Source organism: Vombatus ursinus, unplaced genomic scaffold (assembly GCF_900497805.2).
Source record: "Vombatus ursinus unplaced genomic scaffold, bare-nosed wombat genome assembly UNPS02014941.1, whole genome shotgun sequence".
Taxonomy (NCBI): Eukaryota; Metazoa; Chordata; class Mammalia; order Diprotodontia; family Vombatidae; genus Vombatus; species Vombatus ursinus.
The window spans coordinates 4,922,633-4,945,891 of NW_020954719.1; the positions used below are offsets into that span (position 1 = coordinate 4,922,633).

At 35.5% G+C, this 23,259-nt stretch overlaps 1 protein-coding gene across 1 annotated transcript in view; it reads right to left on the reverse strand.

The window, feature by feature from the left end:
• Positions 1-21,682, reverse strand: part of SMCO2 (single-pass membrane protein with coiled-coil domains 2) — a 59,685-nt gene extending 38,003 nt beyond the window's left edge. The window contains exons 1-3 of the mRNA XM_027844315.1: positions 21,591-21,682; positions 3,884-4,027; positions 3,065-3,173 (exon numbers count right to left, since the gene is read on the reverse strand). Of these exons, the coding sequence (XP_027700116.1) occupies positions 3,065-3,173; positions 3,884-4,027; positions 21,591-21,682 (345 nt within the window). The remainder of the gene's footprint in view (positions 1-3,064; positions 3,174-3,883; positions 4,028-21,590) is intronic.
• Between the last annotated feature and the right edge of the window lie 1,577 nt (positions 21,683-23,259).

Sequence of the window (23,259 nt, forward strand, 5' to 3'; positions counted from 1 at the left end):
CCCATTACTCCCCATCTTACTGTATCCTCATTCGTTATTTCCCTTTCATTCTACTCCCTTATTCCAGCTCATGATTTCCATTTTTCCTCCCTCTTCATTATCCCCTTTTATTAATTCTCTTATTTCCTATATACTCACTGCAGACTCTTTGAGGATACTGTCCAGGGCAGGATGTTCTTTTGTCTCCATTTTCCACAGAATTAGTGATTTCCATATCCAAAACAAATTCAAGAAAGAAACAAATAGGCAAACTCTAGGTTTTTCTTGTCTAATTACACTTGGCATGGTTAAGAATAGAAAAATATTGTTCCCTCCTTCCCTGAATAATAGCACATGATTTGCAACTTAGTGCAACCTGCTTTTCTATCTGTGGAATCTCAGTAGAAGGCTAGGACTCCCCCCAAAAAAGAGCTCTCTCTCTCTCGCTCTCTCTCTCTCTCTCTGTCTCTGTCTCTCTCTCTCTCTCTCTCTGTCTCTCTCTCTCTCTCTGTCTCTCTCCCTCTTTCTCAGCACAAAGTTACAGTGAAACTTAAAATACTCTTCAGGAAAATTCTTCTTCCACAGGTCAAGGGGTTAATCTAATGAAATCTCACCCAGGCCAGAACCATCTCTGGCCTAAGGACACAAAAGTCTAAGCACCTAGAGGTGCTTAAGGTAATTGATGGGGCCTGTTTTCAGTTCTTCCCAACTCTTTCTTAGTAGTGGATACAGCAACATTCTAAGTATTGATGACAGGTTATCTGGGAAATGGGATGGACTAAAGAAGGGAGGACCAAAAAAAAGATAATTATCAAAGAATTATAGCCACTGTAACGAGATAAAGGGAAACTAAAATTCAGAGAGAGAGGAACTGACCATAGAGTATAACATTAAAACTTAACACTCACAGGATGATAAGGATGATTGCCCCCACATTATGGTAGGGTTCTTAAGGTGATGAGGGGCTTTTTTAGGTGGAACAGAGGAAGGGCACAGGAAAGGGCTGAATGGCATGACGCCTACATGCATCATGGTGTAGATAATGGTATTAGAGAGAGGTCTTGTGTTCTATCCAGGAAGTTGAGTCAGCTTATCATCAGATGGTATTTCCTGTTTGTGTTTCCTCAGGCTAATGCCTGAGTCCCCAGGACAAAAACTTTTTAGGCAAACCTTTGAAATTCTCATTCAGTCTCTATATTACCTTAAGAAACACAACCTTCTACAGGTAGAGGACATGACTAAAATCCAGTTTCAAGGGTAAAGATTAACAATTCTAACCTTTCTTTTTTCAGGGTCAGCTAGATAATTCTGAGTTTCACAGATTGAAATGAGAACAGACATATTTCCTTCTGATGGAATCCATAGGAAAAAAAATCAAGAGAAAGGGGACAAATTGGAAGGAACTAGACCACCTATAATTTGAGAAGTCATATAAGTCGTACTCATTTCTTAAATACCAAGAAAACAGGATCATATATAATATACTCTTTTTAAGTTGAGAAGTCAAATCTGCCTGTTACACAGCAGGTCCAGGACAGAACCCAAGCATCTTGCAAGCACTAAAGCTCCTACATCGGGAAACCCTTTCTGACATTTTCCCCCCATGTTGTAGAGGGTATGAACCAAGAGGAAGTTGGGCTATAAAGCCTAATAATTTTAGAAGTTTGATTACATTTCTCTGTGGAAGGTTTGGACATGCTCATTAATATCTCAATGACATAACTGAGGATATCTTCCTGATGGCATTTGTGGAGTGCCCAGGACTGTTGGTTCTTAATAAACAATTTAGTTAGATCTGAATTAGTGGGAATAATGAATCCCATGAAGTAGTTGCATTATTCAAATTCTCACTGTGTATTTCTGTTGGGCTGAAACCAGTTACTATATTTTAAATAATTATAACTTCCAATAGAATGGATTCCCCCCTTCACTGGATTCATTATGATTATCTCATTAAGTATTAGTGATTAAATCTCAGTATTAGGGATGATTTGATTAGCTCAGTTTACTTTGGATTAGAACTATGCCTTTGTACTGGGTTTATAAAAGGGGGATGGGTCTAAGGTCAGTTGGGAAGAGAACAGACACTAGACGGTAAAGGTAAAGCCCAAAGTTGCCCTTTTGCTTAGCCCCCAAGAAGCTTCTACTTCAGTCTCCAAAATGACAGCTGTTAAGAAGCTTTGGCAGCTTTCTGGCCTAAGAGATGGTAACTACAGAGAGATGAAGCCTCTGGCTGAGAGGTGAGAGTTCCTAGACTGAGGATTGAACATGTGGCCCCTGAACTTAGAGATAATCACTGAGCTACCATTCAGAAGAGCTCAACACCAGGAGATTGCCCTTGGCTATTACCATGAGTTATTCAGGTAATGAAAGCTCAATGGTGATGCTTTCTAGCAAACTCAAGTTTATTTCCCCTGGGGGTGAGTGGTGATGCAAGTCCTGAGAAGGTCTAGATAGGTCTCTGGTTTAGAAAGTGGGATTCACTGGAATGTGGAAGATTGACTCTCTAAATAACCCTAAATTCATTTGCCTTTTTAGCAGAGGTCAAATCTTTAGGGTAGTGCAATAAGGCTTGAGGTCTGTATGAGTCTCTGGGGCAGAACGTGGGACTGACTGGAGGAGACAGGAATTTCTTGACTGCTATGGGCTTCCGTGAGACCGTAAGTGTTTGCCTGTATTATTTATGGGCTTCTATAAGTCTTTTATGTTTTCTGTAATGTTTGTGAGGTGAAATAAAGGCTGTCTCATTCCCAATATTGTTAGCTCAGGTGCTTGCATGGACCCGGTGTCCTTCTGACCAACATCTGTGGAGACCTGCATTCACTGCATAGAGGTTCCCAGAGAAAATTCTGGAGGGGGGCAGAATGAGCCAAAGAGTTATTATTTGGAGGGCAGCCCCCCAAGATCGGCCAGAGTCTAAAACCAGAGCTTGTACCTTCTGGATCACTGTTTGTTGTTCTGCATTTGGTTGTTCTTATCATTAGAGAAATCCTGTTACAAGGAGTTGAATCCCCCAACTTGTTCCCCCATGTATTTGTAAGCAAAGTGAAATTTAATAGCCCTTAACATCGTTGGAATACATTACCCATTTTTTGACCTCCAGTTTTTGATGTTTTTCATTTCCAGACAGACTTCTATCCTCATTGTCTAATTTTTCTATAAGGTAGTCTGTTTTGGTCATTTCTCTTAATAAACTGCAAGACAAACATGGCTTTATTAGCATCTACTACATGCAAAGACCCTGTGGTTAAGTACTGGGGGAGGTACAAAAAAGTAATAAGATATAGTCCCTACTCCCGGCTGGACTCACTCTCTGGACTTCTCTTTGCTCGCTAGAATGTAATCTTCTTGAGAGTAGGAACTCTTTTGTTTGTACGTACTTGTATCCTCAGTGCTAAGCACATTTCGAGCATTTAATTATACCAAAACTCTCTTCCCTGTCATCCCTCACCTTTTCCCTCCTTTGCTGAAATGTGGAGGACCACAAAGGGATGGAAACACCCCTCCTCTGCCCTGGGGGCCCCATTACCTGCTGAGGGTCCTAGTCCTGGCACTTTAATGGCCCTCTCTCTGGGCCCACTTTTCCCAGTAACTCCACTGTACACACAGAACAGACTGCCAGTTTCCATCAATAAATATTTATTCAGCATCTACTATATGCTAGGACTGTGACCTGCCAATGTGCTAAGTGCTAGGGATACAAAATGAGACAAAAGATACTCTTGGCCCTCAAGTAGTTCCAGTTTGCAGCCAAGCTGAGAATAGTAGTAATGTCCCAAGTGCAGGACATGGGCAGTGAGGATACTGATCTCTGAGTACCCCTGAAACTCTTCATCTCCCCTCAGTCGTGAATTTGCCTCAGGGGCCAAATTCCCAGTTAGCACCCTGGGCCAGCCCTACTTACCCCTGTATTGTATATTCTGCAGAATAGATTTTTTTGAGAAAGTTGTTATTTTCCTCAGTCCATTTTTGGAGTTCATCTCCAACTATTTTCATTTGTAGTATCATTTCATTAAGATTCCTCTGCTTGAGAAATAAATCTTCAGCCCTGTGGGAACATTATGTAATACTATCAGTCTCAAAGGAATAATAAAGGGGGCTCAGATGTGCCAACTTGAGATTTCTTTCACTGTTTCCTCCTGTTCAAGGGTTCTTAATTAAAAAGATTAATTAAAAATTAGAATTTTTTTTTAGGCAGTTGGGGTTAAGTGACTTGCCCAGTGTCACACAGCTAGTAAGTGTCAAGAGTTTGGTCTGAGGCCGGATATGAACTCAGGTCTTTCTGACTTCAGGGCCTGTGCTCTATCTACTGTGCCACCTAGCTGCCACCTAGTTCTGTTTTTTTTTTAATGTCCTTTTGGACCCCTTTGATAGCCTGGTGAAACCTAGGGATACCGCAGAATGTTTTTAAATGCACAAAATAAAATGTATATAGGATTAAAACTTTAAATTTCAATTTTACCTTTATTAACAACCACTATTACTGAAATAAAGTTATCTAAATAATTTTTTTAAGTTCAGGGGCATTAGCTCAAGAACCTATCTAATTAGTACTAACTAGCTACTGTAACAACTTCCCCTCCCCTCTTTGTCTAGGACAGGTTCTGAAGATGTTAGGAGTCAAATATTTTGAATGACAGCTAAGCATCCTGGGATCTGGAGTTTTTACTGATCTTCCTGGCCAAGAAATGATCAGCAGGCTTCAAATAAGCTGTGTCAAATTTTAAGAAAAGCCCATAAAAGTTGGAGCTGGGGGAGAGAAGTGGAGAGAAGGAAGAGTCAGTAGAGAGATGGCATGCTTCTACTCTGCAGAAGAAGCAGGAGACAGGGTATTAAAGCAGGAGACAGGGTATTAAAGCAGGAGACAGGGTATTAAAGCAGTTCATTAGCTGCAGCAACTGGGAGCAGTGCCGATGGGGTGAGAGAGATTGGACATCCAAAGATTACCAGAGTCACTCTGGGCCATCTCCAATCATCTGATTTATATCTTGCCACTGGACCCAGATGGCTCCAGAGGAGAAAGTAAGGCTTGTGACTTTGCACGGCACTCCCTCACTTAAATCCAATTCACTTGCAAGTCACAGCATCATCTTCCTGATGTCATGGTCCTCTTCCAGAATGAAGGACAAACCACACACAACTAGAGTCACTATCTGTCCTTCCATAGTGGTCCGTCCCATCAGAGGCCATCTACTGAGGGCCATCTAGTTTCTATTATCCTATTCTTCTCCATTCTTTAGGATGGACATTTGAAAGCAATGTTTCATGCCTCCCCTTTAAATTGCTATCAATATTGTTAAGTCTAGTTTCTCTGAACAAAGAGATAGATCTCTGTCCTTTGCATATGCCCTTATTTATTTGCTGAGTGTGCAGGTAGGGTGGCTCTAAGGTTTTGTGTCTTTTAAATCTCATATAATCTATACATAAAACTTTAAATTTCAATTTTACCTTTATTAACAACCACTAAATCTCACAAAATGGCAGGGAATCTGAAAATAGAGTATGGGACTTTTCTTTTTCCATAGTCAGAGACTGTGTTATAGTCCTGGATGAGATATAGATGCTTGAAGTTAAGCACTTCTCTCCTCAATCTCAAGAGAAAGAGTTGAAGGGAAATGGAAATAAAAAAGGAGAGCTACACTGGATTCAGGAAGACCTGAGTTCAAATATGGCCTCAGACACTTGACATTTAGTAGCTGTATGACCCTGGGCAACTCACTTCACCCCATTGCCTCACAAAAACAAAACAAAACAAAACAAAAACAAAAACAAAAAAAGGGGCAGGTAGGTGGTACAGTGGATAGAGCTCCAGCATTGGAGTCAAAAGGACCTGAGTTCAAATCCGACCTCAGACACTTGACACTTATTAGTTGTGTGACACTGGGCAAGTCATTTAACCCTGATTGCCTCACCAAAAAGCAAATTAAAAAAAAAAAAGGTCTAGAAGAGGAAGTCCCACCTTTATTCGGCCCTTGAAATAGGGTGGCCTTTGAGGATTTGGATTCCACCCTTTTCTGGTGAGTGGGGGAAAAGAGAAGACAAATAGATGGCCACCTTGATGATGTTTAGCAGTTATAATTGGGAACTGAATCCTGGGATTATTTTTGATTTTTTAAAAATTCTAAATTTTTCTCTTCCTTCCCAGAAATTATCATCTATCATTCCAACTTTGCTTTTTGTGCTTTTAAAAGCATTATTTTTAAAAATTATTGTTCATGTGTTCATAATTTAAATTTTTTTGAATTTTCAATTTTGATATTTCTGTTATAAAATAAGTTTTATTTTGTATAAAACTATATATCATAAAGTTTTATTTTATAGCTTGCATTTGAAGTTGAATTTAGCCTGATATATTCATTATTTTTGAAGATGGTAGCTGTATATTAATTTTAATTTTGAATTTTACTGATTTTTCCTTCAATTTTAAAATACAATTTTCTTTTGAAGCATACTTTACTGATAGCAATGATAGTTTATTTTTTCTTTTTTTAATTATTTTATTTTTAGTTTTCAGCAATCACTTCCATAAGCTTTCGAGCTTTAAATTTTCTCCCTCTCCCTTCCCACCTCCCTCCCCAAGACTGCATGCAATCTGATATAGGCTCTACGTATACATTCCTATTAAACATATTTTCATATTAGTCATGTTGTAAAGAAGAATTAGAACCAATATGAGGAACCACAAGAAAGAAGAAACAAAACAAAATAGAAGAGGGAAAAAAAAAGAGCAAATAGTATGCTTCAATCTGCATTCCAACTCCATAGTTGTTTCTCTGGATGTGGATAGCATTTTTCATCATAAGACTTTTGGAGATGTCTTAGATCCTTGCATTGCTGAGAAGAGCTAAGTCTATCAAAGTTACTCATCATACAATGTGGCTGTTAACTGTGTACAACGTTCTCTTGGTTCTGTTCACTTCACTCAACATCAGTCCCTACAAGTCTTTCCAGGTTTTTCTGAAGTCTGCTGGCTCATCATTTCTTATAGCACAATGGTATTCCATTACATTCATATATCACAACTTGTTCAGCCATTTCCCCAATTGATGGGCATCCCCTCAATTTCCAATTCTTTGCCACTACAGTAATGGCTGCTATAAATATTTTTGTACATGTGGGTCCTTTTCCCATTTTTATGATCTCTTTGGGATACAGCCTTAGAAGTGCTATTGCTGGGTCAAAGGGTATGTACATTTTTTTATAGCCCTTTGGGCATAGTTCCAAATTGCTCTCCAAAACGGTTGGATCAGTTCACAACTCCACCAACAATGCATTAGTGTTCCAATTTTCTCACATCTTCTCCAACATTTATCATTTTCTTGTTTTGTCATGTTAGCCAATATGATAGGTGTGATGTGGTACTTCAGAGTTGTTTTGATTTGCATTTCTCTAATCAATGTGATTTAGAGCATTTTTTTCATATAAGTATAGCTAGCTTTAATTTCTTCCTCTTAAAACTGCCTGTTCATATCCTTTGACCATTTATCAATTAGGGAATGATTTGCATTCTTATAAATTTGACTTAGTTCTCTATATATTTTAGAAATGAGGCCCTTATCAGAGTCAGTGGTTATAAAAATTCTTTTCCAGCTTTCTGCTTCCCTCCTAATCTTGGTTGCATTGGTTTTGTTTGTGCAAAAACTTTTCAACTTAATGTAATCAAAATTATCCATTTTGCATTTCATAATGTTCTCTGTCTCTTGTTTGGTCATAAATTCTTCTGTTCTCCGTAAATCTGACAGTAAACTATCCTTTGCTTTCCCAGTTTGCTTATAGTATCAGCCTTTATACCTAAATATTTTGACTTTATTTTGGTATATGGCGTAAGATTTTGGTCTATGCGTAGTTTCTGCCATATTCTTTTCCAGTTTTCCTAGCAGTTTTTGTCAAATAGTGAGTTCTTATCCCAGAAGCTGGGGTCTTTGGATTTATCGAATAATAGATTACTATAGTCATTGACTACTGTGTCTTGCATACCTCCTCTATTCCACTGATCCACCACTCTATTTCTTAGCCAGTACCAAGTAATTTTGATGATTGCTGCTTTGTAATACAATTTAAGATCTGGAACTGCTAGGTCACCTACCATAGCATTTTTTTTCATTAGTTCCCTTGATAATCTGGACTTTTTGTTCTTCCAAATAAATCTTGTTATTATTTTCCTAGCTATATAAAATAATTTTTGGCAGTTTGATTGGCATGGCAACGAATAAGTAAGTTAACTTAGGTAGAATTGTCATTTTTATTATATTAGCTCAGCCTACCCATGAACAACAGATGTTTTTCCAATTATTTAGATATGACTTTATTTGTGTGAAAAGTGTTTTGTAATTGTGTTCATATAGTTCCTGGGTTTGTTTCGGCAAGTAGATTCCTAAATATTTTATACTGTCTACAGTAACTTTAAATGGAATTTCTCTTTCTATCTCTGGCTGTTGGGCTTTGTTGGTAATATATAGAAATGCTGATGATTTATGTGGGTTTATTTTATAACCTGCTAAAGTTGTTTATTATTTCAAGTAGTTTTTTGCTTGATTCTCTAGGGTTCTCTAAGTATGTAATCATATCACCTGCAAAGAGTGATAGCTTTGTTTCTTCTTTGCCTATTCTAATACCTTCAATTTCTTTTTCTTCTCTTATTGCTAAAGCTAACACTTCTAGTACCACATTGAACAACAGTGGAGATAATGGACATCCTTGTTTTGCCCCCGATCTTATTGGAAATGCTTCTACCTTATCCCCATTACATATGATGCTTACTGAAGGTTTTAGGTACATGCTACTTATCATTTTGAGGAAGACTCCCTTTATTCCTATGCTCTCTAGTGTTTATAATAGGAATGGGTGTTGCATTTCAACAAAAGGTTTTTCTGCATCTATTGAAATAATCATGTGATTTCTCTTAGTTTGGTTGTTGATATGATCAATTATGCTGATATTTTCCTAATATTGAACCAGCCTTGCATTCCTGGTATAAATCCTACCTGGTCATAGTGTATTATTCTCATGATAAGTTGCTGTACTCTATTTGCTAATCTATATAAAATTTTTGCATCTATATTCATTAGGGAAATTAGTCTATAATTTTCTTTCTCTGTTTTGTCTCTTCCCGGTTTAGGTATCAGCACCATATTTGTATCATAAAAAGATTTGGTAAGACTCCTTTGACTGTTTTCCCAAATAATCTATATAGCATTGGAATTAATTGTTCTTCAAATGTTTGCTAGAATTCACCTATAAATCCATCTGGCCCCGGAGATTTTTTCCTAGGGACTTCACTGATGGCTTGTTCAATTTCTTTTTCTGAGATGGGGTTATTTAAGTATTTTACTTCCTCTTCTGTTAATCTGGGCAATTTATATTTTTGTAAATATTCATCTATTTCACTAAGATTGTCAAATTTATTGGCATACAGTTGGGCAAAAATAGTTTCTAATTATTGTTTTAATTTCTTCTTCACTGGGGTGAATTCACCCTTTTCATTTTTGATATTGTAATTTGGTTTTCTTCTTTCTTTTTTAAATTAAATTAACCAAAGGTTTATCTATTTTATTGGGTTTTTTTTTCATAAAACCAGGTCTTAGTTTTATTTATTAGTTCAATAGTTTTCTTAATTTCAATTTTATTAATCTCTCTCCTTTGGTTTTCAGTATTTCTAATTTGGTATTTGATTGAGGATTTTAAATTTTTTTCTAGTTTTTTTAGTTGCATGCCCAATTCATTGATCTCCTATTTCTCTATTTTCTTCATGTACCCATTGATTCCTTTGATAGTCTTGACCTTTTGTTCCTCCAGATGAATTTTGTTATGATTGTACTCTAGCTCTATAAAGTAATTCTTTGGTAATTTGATTGGCATGACACTGCATAAGTAAATTAGGTAGTATTGTCATTTTGACTATATTGACTTGACCTACCCATTGCAATTAATATTTCTCAGATGACTTAGATCGTCTTTATTTGTGTGAAGTGTTTAGTAATTGTGCCCATATAGTTACTGTGTGTGTCTTGGCAGATAGACTCCCAAGTATTTTATTCTGTCTTTGGTTTTTTTAATGGAATTTATCCTATGACATGTTTTGAGGCCATTCTGATTGCCCTCCCCTGGACCCTTTCTTACTTATCAATATCCTTTCTAAAATGTGGTATTTAGAACTAAACACTATGTATACTCTAGATGTGGCCCGACCAAGAGTATAAATTCCCTAAGTCCTGGGCAGCCTGCCTCCATTAATACAGCCTGATTTCACATTAACTTTTTTGACAACCTTATCAGACTGTTGCCACTCATTGAGCTCAAAGTCAACTAAAATCTTCAGAAGGAGTTTACTTCTCTTAGCACTTCTGTTTTCATAAAACTTTAAAAATGAATTAATCAGGGACTCCTCTCAAGGTGGTCAAATGAATGGGAGAATAGTGTAGTTCACACATAGCTATTCCATGGTGGGGGTGGGGGGGAGGGTAAGGTGAGGAAAAGGAAAGGAAGAGTAAGAAGAGGGAAAGGAAAGCACAGCAAAGGCAGACACACTAAACCAAAGCCTGATCAAATAATCCTAGGAGAAATTACAATACGTGTATTTTGCCAGCCCAGGACTGCACAGACATCCAGAAACCTACGGATATTAGGAAAGGGGTCTATCCAGAAAAACACATCCTCAGGACTGGAGATAAGCCAGGGAAGCCTAAAGTTCTGTTGTAGGGGAAGGGAAACAGGAGACTGGCCTAGGATTCAGTCAAGGAATCCTGGAACTGGCAACTATATCTCTTTCCTGGAATGGAGACTCAGAAGCCTGTAGGAAGGCAATGATCAGAATGTGTCGGTATTGATTAGAGAAATGCAAATTAAAACAACTCTGAGATACCACATTATATCTATCAGATTGGCTAACATGACAAAACAGGAAAATGATAAATGTTGGAGAAGATGTGGGAAAATTGGAATACTAATGCATTGTTGGTGGAGTTGCAAACTGATCCAGCCATTCTAGAGAGCAATTTGGAACTATGCCCAAAGGACTATAAAATTGTGCATACCCTTTAGTCCAGCAATACCATTACTAGGTCTGTAGCCCAGATCATATAAAAGGGAAAAGGTCCCACATGTACAAAATATTTACAGCAGCTCTTCTTGTAGTGGCAAAGATTTGGAAATTTGGGGAATGGATGAATAAGTTGTGGTATATGAATGTAATGGAATACCATTGTTTCATAAGAAATGATGAGCAGGAGGATTTCAGAAAAACCTGGACTTACAGGAACTGATGCTGAGTGAAGTGAGCAGAACCAGGAGAACATTGTACACAGTAACAGCAACATTGTGTGATGATCAACTTTGATAGACTTAACTCTTCCTATCAATGCAATGATCTAAGATAATTCCAAAAGACTCATGATGGAAAATGCTATCCACATCCAGAGAAAGAACTATGGAGTATGAATGCAGATCGAAGGAAACTATTTCCTTTTCTTTCTTTCTTTTTTTTCTTTCTCATGATTTTTCCCTTTTGTTCTGATTCTTCTTTCACAACATGACAGATGTGGAAATATGTTTAATACAATTGTACATGTATAGCCTATATCAGATTGCATGCCATCTTGGGGAGAGGGGTGGGCAGGGAGGGGGAAAAATTAGAATTCAAAATCTTATGAAAGTAAATGTTGAAAACGAAAAATAAATAATTTTTTTTTAAAAAAAGAAGAGAAAAAAAGAAGTGAACTAAGTTTGTAGAAACTAATAAAAATTTCAACCAATTGGGGAAAAAAAACCAAAAAGGTCTTAGGATTCTATATTTGTTAAATTACTACATATTTAGACATAAGGGTTATATCACAACTTTTAATGTATTTTTCCCAATCAGTAACTTCTCTATTTATTCTGCTTTTTATACAAAAGCTTTTAAAAAATTTCTTACAATAAAAATTGCCTATTTTATCTAATAAGTTTACATTTACCCCTTTTTATTAATAAAATTTTCCCCAAGATCACAGCTGTTAGATACTTGATCTAATACTTTTCTAACATTTTTATTGTGCATCTTTTTATGTTCATTTTGAAAATTATCATAAGTTTATTCTGCTATGAGTTGTAAGATGTTAAGTTAACTTTCAAAATGAATATTTGCTCATTTCTTCATTAAATATTTGAATTCTTAGTAACATTTTCTTATTAAAATAAATTTTGGCAATCTTAAAAAAAAATGTGACCGAGTCAGACCAAAACTCATAGACTGCCCTAGCATAGAGTACCCATTGTAGACTTTCTTGCAGAGACTACCCCATCAGAAACTGCCTATTGAAAGCCATACCACATAGACTGCCACTGTGCAGCATACTGGCTAGCATCCTGAGGACTTTGAAATGCACAATATCTCCTTAAGGCCCTTTTCATAAGGAGCAATTTATGATTTTTTTTAAAAGAAAAAGAACATAAAAATTGCTTTTCTGCAAAGGAAGAGATTTGTATTTATTGTCAACAAATATTGCTACTGTTGTGGATGAACATTTGGATACCTAATATAAGTTCAAAAGGAACTTTTTTTTAATACAAGCTGCTAAAATATGTGGGTGAAGAAACAATTTCTAGAAGAGATTTTGTACAATTTCAGAGAAAATGATCTGTGGTGTGGATTTGAGGACAATGTGGAGTGATGCCTCGCTTTTGTGGAAGCAATTGAATGTTATAAAAAGACAGAGAAATAGCTTTTGCTCATTAAAAACTAGACAAATGTAAAGAAACACAGCTTCGAGGACATCAAAGAGAGGGACACTACCATTACAGGATTCCAGAGTTGTAAAGCCTCATGTTATATATGCTAATTTACACATAACTCTTGTGACTAAAGAGGGTACAATTAAGAAAATGAGAATGCTTATAAACATTTGAATACTGAGGTATGATTAAAGAAGGAATGCTCATTTGCTAGGAGATATTTGGAGAGTTGTGACTTTTTATTTCTTTATTTTTATTTTTTGGCTAGGCAATGGCGTTAAGTGACTTGCCCAGGGTCACACAGCTAGTAAGTGTCAAATGTTTGGTCTGAGGCTGGATTTGAATTCAGGTCCTCCTGACTCCAGGGCCGGTATATCCTATACACTGTGCCACCTAGCTGCCTCTTTTATTTATCCATTTATTTATTTATTTTTATTTTTTTGAGTTGTGACTTTTTAATCAAAAAGTGAGTCACAGAGAGTCTGGAAGCTCTGATGGAAGTCATTGAACGACAGCTTCTACAGGGAGAAACTGGCAGAAGAGCAAGATTAGAGGAACCTGGAGGGAAGAGAAGATACAGCAGGGGGGCTGAAAAATTGACTTTTAAGACAGTAGCACTCAGAGGAAGTCTCCACTGAGAAAGGGCTTCAGTTGAGTGACAAATGATTGGTCCAGAGAGCTGATTTCATGGACCAGGAGCGCCAGTAACCATTATCACTCCTTAGCGCCACCTAGAGTTGGACAAAGGTGAAGCTTTTCATAATGGCTTGTGTCTGTCCAGAGCACACTCTTAGCTTCAGTACCTAGGATGAAGAATGGACAGGCACACAACTATAGGAATCTAGAATGGAAATACACAAGGGGGGAAAACTCAAGAGTTCAGGGAAATATGTAACTCTAGATTCGAGGCTTCAATGTGTTACTGGTGTATTTCTGAACGGCACCATAGGAAGTGTTACACACACACACACACACACACACACACACTACTCTTTTACCTTAAAAAGGTAAGGTGAAGAACTATATATGTGTATGTGTAGACACACATATTATACTCATGTATATATGTATGTATATGTAGATACATAAACAGACATATACAAATATACATATATTGAATTATTTTATTATTTGTGCATTTATTTTAATATATTAATATCTATAGTATTATTTCTTTCGCTTTATTAAGTAAATAGTTGATTTTTTTTTTAGGCAATTGGGGTTAATAGTTGAATTTAAGGTCTAAAATGTTCATTATTGTAAGTGACTTGTTGTACAGATAGAAAACAGATTGGATAGGGCTTCAAGATCTAGAGTGACAAATGAAGGAAGTATATTTTTTCTTAACAGGGTTACAGAAACTAACTTTGTATTTTTTAAGAGTTTGAATACAACCTTATGGTGGTGGTCAGTCTTTGGGAACATAGACTGGTGTGTTTTAGAACAAATTGAAAGTGACCCAAATCCATAAAGAAGTGGAACATTTCATACACCTCAGTGAGAAGTGTGGAGTTCCAAGTGTGACATTGTGGGGATGTTTATGCCTCCCTATAATTTTTAGATTCCATTGTTACACACTTGCCTTATAGGAGCATTGGTATAGCAGGGTAGGGAACCTGCAGCCTTGAGGCCACATGTGGCCCTCTAGGTCCTCAAGTATAGCCCTTTGAGTGAATCCAAACTTCACAAAACAAATCCCCTTAATAAAAGGATTTGTTCTGTGAAAATTGGACTCAGTCAAAAGGCTACACTTGAGGACCTAGGAGGCCTCATGTGTCCTTGAGGATGCAGGTTCCCCATCCCTGGTATAGACCATGAACTACTCCATTAATTGCTGTTACAATAGTGCTTATTATCCAGACCCTAGATAATGCAGATAAATACTCAAAAAGGTCCCACTATTGTTTGCAGAAGTTTTTAGAGCCTCAAACACACACAAAATCCCAATCAAAAAGTAAGGCTAGAAAAATTAGTAAAGATGAAAAAACACTGAAGATAAAGAAATATTCTGAGGCCAGTGTTGCTCAAGACAAAAAAACTAAAAGAGGAGAATAATTCCATGCTATCTATAAGCAAAACCTCAATTCACAGATTTGCTAAAAGTTCTACTAAAATTATTGGAAGAAGTTATGCAAGAGTTTTTAAAGATCATACAAATGAAATGAGAGTTCTAGAGGAATGAATGGGAAAGGAAATTAGAGCTCTAGAGTAAATAATTGGGAAAATAAATAGCTTAGCATACAAAATACAAAACTATTAAAGTAACAGATTCCTTAAAAATTAGATTGGACATAACAGAAAACAAGAAATACTATAACAAAATTTAAAGATTGAATAAATATCAGGAAATGTAAAGTATCTCCTATCAAAAACTGACCTAGAAAACAAGTCAAAGAGAAATAATCTAAGAATGTTTTAAACTACCTCAAATTGTTGATCATATAGATGCCATGTTTTAAGAAGTCATGAATAAAAATTGCCCAGACTTATTAGAATCAGAGCAAAAAGTGAAAGTTGAAAGAATGTGCCAATAATCTCTTAAATGAAACTTGAATGCCTAATAGCCAAAGTGCAGAACTTCCAGGTCAAAGAAAAAAATTACTAAAAGTACTCTGAAAAAAAGAGTTCAAATACCAAGGAGCTACAGTTAGGATCACAGAAGACCACAAGCTACCAGATAAAAGAGAGGAGAACTTGAAATATGCTGTTCTAGAAGGCAAAAGACCCAGAAAAGCTGAATATGATCTTGGAGGTGGGGATGGGGGCAGAGTTGGATCTTTAACTAAATTAAGGGCTTACACATAATCCTGATGAAGAATCCAAAGCTAAATAGATACTTTGAAAAACAAATACAGAAGCCAAGAGAAACATAGAAAAGTAAATATATTTAAGCATTGGGAAGGAGCTATAGGACAATGAAGTATTTATATTCTAAACAGAAGTAGAAGAAACCAGCGACCTCTCTGAAAACCCTAATGTCTTCAAAAATCATAGAAGAAATAAATAAGGCAGAGGGAATTGAAGTAGTTTTGCCATTTTGAAGATCTTAAGAAAAAAAACAAATAGGAAGACAAAAGGAAAGAGAGAGGAAAGGGACAGAACTTACTATCGTACATAAATTTACAAAAATATGTAAATATTTTACATAAAATATATTTTACATAAATATGTAACTATATATCATTATAGTATATAACTATACAAACATAGAGAAAGGGTTTGGGGGAGTGGGCATCACATAAATCTCACTTTTATCTGAACTAAACAAAGGAGAGTTGAATATACGCACACAGAGTTTAGTATGGATATACATGAGAGTCATCAGGGAGTCAAGTGAGGATAGAGAGTGGAATTAAGAGGGAGCATAACTGTGGAGAGGGATTATTCAAAATAAACCTCACATTCAGGGGGAGTGAAGGGTGAAATAAGGGAACATAAAAAGAAAGAGCCAATAATAGGAAACGAAGAGAGGGGAAGAAAGGAGTAGTAGTGGAAGGAAAACAGATTGCATCAAATGTAGCACCCTCATCTGTTAAACACCATTTTCTGTGTAAAGAGGGTGTTTGGGGGAAAACAAGTAGAAAATATAATAGGATAAGATGGAGGAAAATACACAAATTATAACTGAGAGTGTGAGCTTAAATGGGATAAATTCACCTGAAAAAACTGAGTGCAGCAGAATAGAATAGAAAGCAGAATCCAATAATATGTTATTTATAAGAAATACACTTGAAATAGAAAAATTCACACAGTTAAAATAAAAGACTGAGTAAAATATAATTTATTCAGGTGAACTCAAAAAAGCAAAGGTAGCAATCATGATCTCAGATAATGGTACTGTAAACATAGACATGATTAAAAGAAATAAACAAGGAAATTACATAATGCTTAAAGACAGTACAGATAATGAATTAATATTGATATTTAATATATATGCGTTAAATGAAATAACGCCTAAATGCTTAAAGGAAAAGCTAATCAATGTACAGGAAAAAAGAGAGAGCGAGAATTTTAGAAAAGTTAGATATGCCAGATCTCTAGTGATTACTGAAAGGGAATGGAAAGGAGTACACTCACATCTCTCTTGCCTCTGCTTTTGATTCTCTGGGCTTTTCCACCTCTTGTTCAGCTTCCTTCTCACCCTGGACTCTTTTTTCCAGTAGTAAGTTCTGGCTGGAAATCTCCATGGGAAGAAGTGCTTGGACCAGTCACAGCTCACAATTTTGCTCTTGATTCTCCTCACTTTTCCACCTCTTCTCTGGCTTCTTTCTTAGCCCAGAGATGCTTCTGCACTGTTAGCCCTCCTCCAGCTGATAAATATTTATCAATTGTCTAGGGGAAAACATATGATACAGTTGTAGGTATAATTTGCATTATTAACATTTTACCATAATTTCCTTAAGTCTAGGCAAATCAACAAAACAATAAATCAGGCCCTGATAAGTAGCATTAGCTAATTTCTGAGGTGTGAATAAATGCTCTGACTGAAAATTACAAATTGGGTTTTCTTGAGCCAAACACCCTGTTCTTTTCTTCCTCTTTTCAGCTCCCTTTAATGTATTGTCTTCCATTTGAATATAATCTCTTTAAGGATAGGGATTGCCTTTCTTTTTGCTTTTTTGTTAATATATACTTCCAGTCTTAGCACAGTGTCTGGCACATATTAAGTTTATCTATCTATCTACCTAACTATCTCTCAGCTGCACATGGTAAAAAAATAGGCTATGTACTAAGACATAAAAATCTCACAAGGAAATAGAGGATCAGCAATAATAAATACATCTGTTACCAACCACAATACAATAAAATTATATCTAATAAAGTGCCATTGAAGAAAGGCTTAAAACTTAGAGACTAAATAACTTAATCCTAAAGAATAGATAGGTCAAAGAAGAAATTATAGAATCTACAGAAATTTTCAGCAAAGAACATGACCATGAAGAGAAAACATACCAAAGCAGTTGGAAGGGGACTTCTAATTCTCTAAACAGTTTCATCAACAATGTTAAAAAGAAGAACAGATCAATGAACTGGACAGAGAACTAACTAAATATCAAAACAGGAATTCTGAAAATTTGGAAATTAAATTAAAATTTAACAAATTTGTAAGCTAAAAAACCCCATTGAATTAATAAGTCAGATTACAAGCAGTTGCTAGTATGAAAAAATTTAGAAATCACAACAAATAATAAAGGAAGTTATTAGAAAGTATTTAATCTCATTACATACCAACAAAACAGTTTAAGTGAAGTGGATGAATATTTACAAAAATAAAATTACAGATTAATAGAATAAGAATAAGGTATTCAAAATAACCCAATCTCAGAAAAAGAAATTGAACAGTCCATAAATAAACATCCAAAGGGATAGAAAAAAGCGCAGAAGCAGTTAGCTTACAAATAAGTTCTATTAAACACTAAAAGATCAAGTAATTCCACTATTCTATAAACTGTTTGCAAAAACAGGAAAAGATGGAATTCTACTGAATTCATTCTATTATACAAGTATGGTCTATACACTTATAGCAGAAACAAGTCAGAGAGAAAAAAAAACAAAACTATAGATCAGTGTCTCTAAGGAGATTAATGCAAAATTTTTAAATGAAATATTAGCAAAGAGGTACAATGACATGTTCAAGATTGTATATTATAAACAAATAGAATTTGTACCAGGAATGCAAGACTGGTTTAATATTAGTTAAACTATAAACAAAAATAGGTCATATCAATAATAAAACTATAAAAGTTACATGATGATATTGATAGATACTGAAAGGGCTTTTAATAAAGTATCCACGTTAAAAACCCTAAAAAACAAAGGAAAAAACTCATCATTTCTTAATATGATTAAATAGTAGCTATATAAAATCAAGAGTCAACATTATATGTAATGGAGATAAACTAAAGGCCTTTCTAAGAACAGGGAAAAGCAAAGGCTTTCATTATCACCACTCACGTAACATAGTACTAGAAATACTAGCTATAAGGTAAGAAAGAGAAATTGAGGGAATAATCAGTAAACCCTAGGTCAAATTTAAAAATTAATTGAAGCAATTAATAATTTCAGGATAAAAAATAAATCCACACAAATCAAGAGCCTTTCTATATATTGCCAAAGCAGAGTCACAAGAGGCAGAAAGAGAAATTCCATTCAAATTAATTATAGAATGTATAAAATGCAGGAGTTCACCTATCCAGGCACACATAGGAATAATTACAATTTTGTAGCAGAATACAACTATAAAACATTCTTTACAGAAACACTTACATAAACAGAGATATATTAATTGCCAACCCATTCTCAAAAAAAGAAATTGAACAAATCATAAGCTCCTCCCAAAAGAAAATGAATAGGCTATGCCAATATAATAAAAAGTATAATACTACCTAAATTAATTTATTTGTTTCATGAGCAACTTAACAAAAGAATACTTTATAGAGCTAGAAAAAATAATACCACAATTGCTCTGGAGAAATGAGAGGCCAAAAATCTTAAGAGAAAGACTGAAAATAAGTGGGAAGAAAGCTCTAATTGTCAAACCTATTTGATACTAGCTGAAAAACAGTCATTACAAGAGATTAGGTATACATCATATACCTAATATGATGCATATAAATGCATTAAGACGGTGTAGAATAAATCCAAAGACTGCAATGACTAGAGTAAGGGTTACAATTTGACAAGAACTGCCTAGGAAATTGATAAGGTCTCTGGCAGAAATTAGGTATAAACCAACATCTCATACATCATACCAAGATAAGCTCCTAATGGGTACATGGTCTAGATATAGAAGGTCACATCATAAACAAATTAGAGGAGCAAGAAAGAAAATGACTTCTGCAACTACGGATAAGGAAATGGTTCATGAGCAAACAAGGGATAGAAAGGATTGCAGAAGATAAAATGGACAATTTTTATTATATAAAAATGAAAAGTTTTTGCACAAATAAAATCAACGTAATTAAAAGGAGAAAAAAATTAACTTAGAAAAATCTTTTCTCCCATTCTCTAATAGATAAATGATCAAAAGATATGAATCAAAAGATATGAATAGTTTCAAAAAGAGAAATCTAAGTAATCAACATACAAAAAAGCAATCCAAAATTCTAAAAATTAAGAGTAAAAGAAATTAAAACATCTCCAGTGTTTTACCTCACGATCATCAAATAGACAAATATGACCCAAAAAAGGAAAACAATAATTGTTGGAGTTGCTGAGGGGAAAACAGGCACACAATTGAACTAGAAGATGGAGCTTTGTAGGTCCAGTCATTCTTGAAAGCAAATGGGAACTATGTCCCCAAAGTTATTGCACTACATTCTCTTTGATGCATCTAGGCCTATGCCTCAAAAATATTTTTTAAAAAAGTAAAAATACTTATACATTCAAAAATATTCATATAAGCTCTTTTTAATTAAGAACTGGCGTGAAGGAGACATCATTAATTGGGTAATAGCTGAACAAATTATAGCATATGAATGTAATGGAATTGATGAAAAGGGAGGTTTTCTTTTCTTTTTTTTAGGCCATTGGGGTTAAGTGACTTGTCCACGGTCACACAGCTAGTAAGCGTCAAATGTTTGGTCTGAGGTCAGATTTGAACTCAGGTCCTCCTGACTTCAGGGCTGGTGCTCTATCCACTGCGCCACCTAGCTGCTCCAGAAAAGGGACGTTTTCAGAGAAACCTGGGAAGACCTTTATGACCTGATTCAGGGTGAAGGGAGCAGAACATAAAAAAAATTTATATAACACAACAACATTGTAAAGACAAGGGACTTCAAAATGATTAAGAAGTCTGATCAATGGAATGGCCAACCATTACTTCAGAGGACTGTTAGCTTAAATAGACATATTTTCAGACATGGCAGAAGTATAGATTTCATTTTGCTTGACTATACTTTTTTATGTTTTTACTCATGTCTTCTGTTCTTTACATCATCATAGTTATCCCTAGTAGCCCTCCTTCTCCCTTCCCCATTGAGTCATGCCACATAACAAATACTATTTTTTAAAGTGAAAAAATGGTCAGTATAACTAATTGATACACTGAAAAAGTCTGAAAGAATATGCAATGCGTAATACCTGTGGACCTCCAGTTTCCATGAAGGGGTGGGTTGAGGGGTGTCCTCTAACATCTTCATTCAAGTCATATTTGATCTTTATAATTTTGTTACATTTGCTTTTGCTTTTTTGCTTTTTTTGATTTTTTGGTGTGTTTTTCTCTTTCCATTTACATTGTGTTGTAGTTACTGCATTATATTATTTTCTTGGCACTGCTTAACTTTACATCAATTCCTATAGATCTTTCCATGCTTCTCTGTATTCATGACATATATAATTTCTTACAAAACAGTAATATCACATTACATTCATGTACCACAATTTGTTTAGCCATTCCCTAATTATGGGTATTTGCTTTGTTTCCATTTGTTGACTGTTTTGGCATATATGGGGACTTTCTTCTTATCGATGGCTTCTTTAGGGTTATTTATTTAGGGTTCTTTAGGGGAAAATATTTGCAGCAAATCCTCCAACAGATGTTTGATATCCAAGATATATAAGTAATTAATACAAACACGTAGGAATAGGAGTTATTCCCCAACAGATAAATGGTCAACAGCTATGAACATTTCCCAAAAGTTTATTAACAACCACATGAAAAAAAATCCTCCAAACTAATAATAAGAGAGATGCAAATGAAAACTTTGAGGTTCTGCCTCACGTCTATCAGACTGGTAAAAATGACACACACAAAAAGGAAAATGATAGTTATTGGAGGGGCTGTGTGAGGACAGGGACCCTAATATACTATTGGCAGAGCTTTAAATTAGTCCAGTTATTCGGGAAGACAATTTGGAACTATGCCCAAAATATCACTAAGCTCTATATACCCTTTCACTCACCCTTGAAATACCACTACCAGGTTTATACTCTCTTTCCCAACCCTCCAACCCAAGAGGTCGAAGATTTTTTCCCAAAGAGGAAAAGGATCCATGTGTACAAATATATTTATACCAGCGTGCTTTACCGTAATTAAGAGCTGGAAACAAAATGAGTATTCCTCATTTGGAGAATGGTTGAGGAGCAGCTAGGTGGTACAGTGGATAGAGCACCAGCCCTGGAGTTAGGAAGACCTAAGTTCAAACCTGGCCTCAGGCACTTGACATTCACTAACTGTGTGATCTTGGGTAAGTCATTTAATTGCAGAGAGAAAGAGGGGAAGAGAGAGAGAACAGATGAACAAATTACAACATATGAATGTAATAAAATATTATTGCAAAAGGAATTGATTTAGCGAAACCTGAAAAGACTTGAATGATCAGATGCAATGAAATGAGCAGACCAGGAAAACAATTCATATAATGAGTGCAAGGATAAAAGGATGTAAGTATATAACAGAAAACAATTTTAAAAGACATCTTGATCAATGCAATGACCAGTCACAACCCCAGAATACTGATATTGTAATATCCCATCTCTTGAGAGGTAGTGGACTATAGTTGTAGAATGAAACACAATCACTATATAAATTTGTTTTTTTAAATTATATGTATTTGTTACAGGGGAGGGTTTTTATTTGGCATAGGGGGACTTGTAGGGTGGAGTGGAGTGACAGAAATGCAAAAGAGAAAAAGTGTCCATAAAATATTAAAAAATACAGAGAAGAGAATAGAAAGAAGTTCTGAAGGGGCTAAAAAGAAGCAAGGAAGATTTGGAACATCCATGTTAAATTTCATAAATACTTAAAACTTAAACTATACATAACAGAGATTTGTGGTTTTCACATACAAAACTCTTTTTCTGTTTTTTACATATGGAAATGTTCATATTTGTGGTTGTTTGTCAAATTCACAATTAAAAAAAAAACAAAGCCAACAAATCCAAGAAGCCCAAACAAACCCTTTGAAAAAGTAATTCCCTTATCGGTTCATGGATATTTTCTTCCATTGTGTAAGGTTCCCCTCAGACACCAAAACACTGAAAAATTACAAAATCACAGCAGTATAATGTTTTAGGCAAAAGAAGAAGAGTTATTTTAAAAGACAAATGAATATCAAACTTACATTTTTGGGGGAATTCACTTCCGTCCAGAGAACTCAATAATTCTACTTTTAGGATCAGTTTGCTGGCCAAAACAGCACAACAGAAACCGCAAAGTTATGAAACCTAATAGTCAGGGATTTGATTTAAACCAATAAGGACAAGAGGGAGTTTGTCACAATGGACAGGGCGGGGCAGAGCAGCAATGTCTAAACCAGCAATACATTTTTACAGTCAGTTGAGGATGAACACCTCTTATCACAAAGACTTTCCAGAGGGTGTGGTAAGAATGTGTTTGAAACCTGCTAGATCCCCTGGGAAATTCTTCTGCAGCTAGCTCAAGTTGCCTCAATCAGTAGAAGCACAAATGGAGCCATTTATCTTCCCCACAGACCTGGGAAGGTGTAGACCTTCAGTTTGGTAGGCAGTAGATGGAGAGAGTGAGAGGTCAGTTAAAAGAAAGAAATGAAAGTAAAGAGTGTGAGGGTGTAGGGGAACAAAACCACAACAGAAAAAGAGCTCAACAGGACA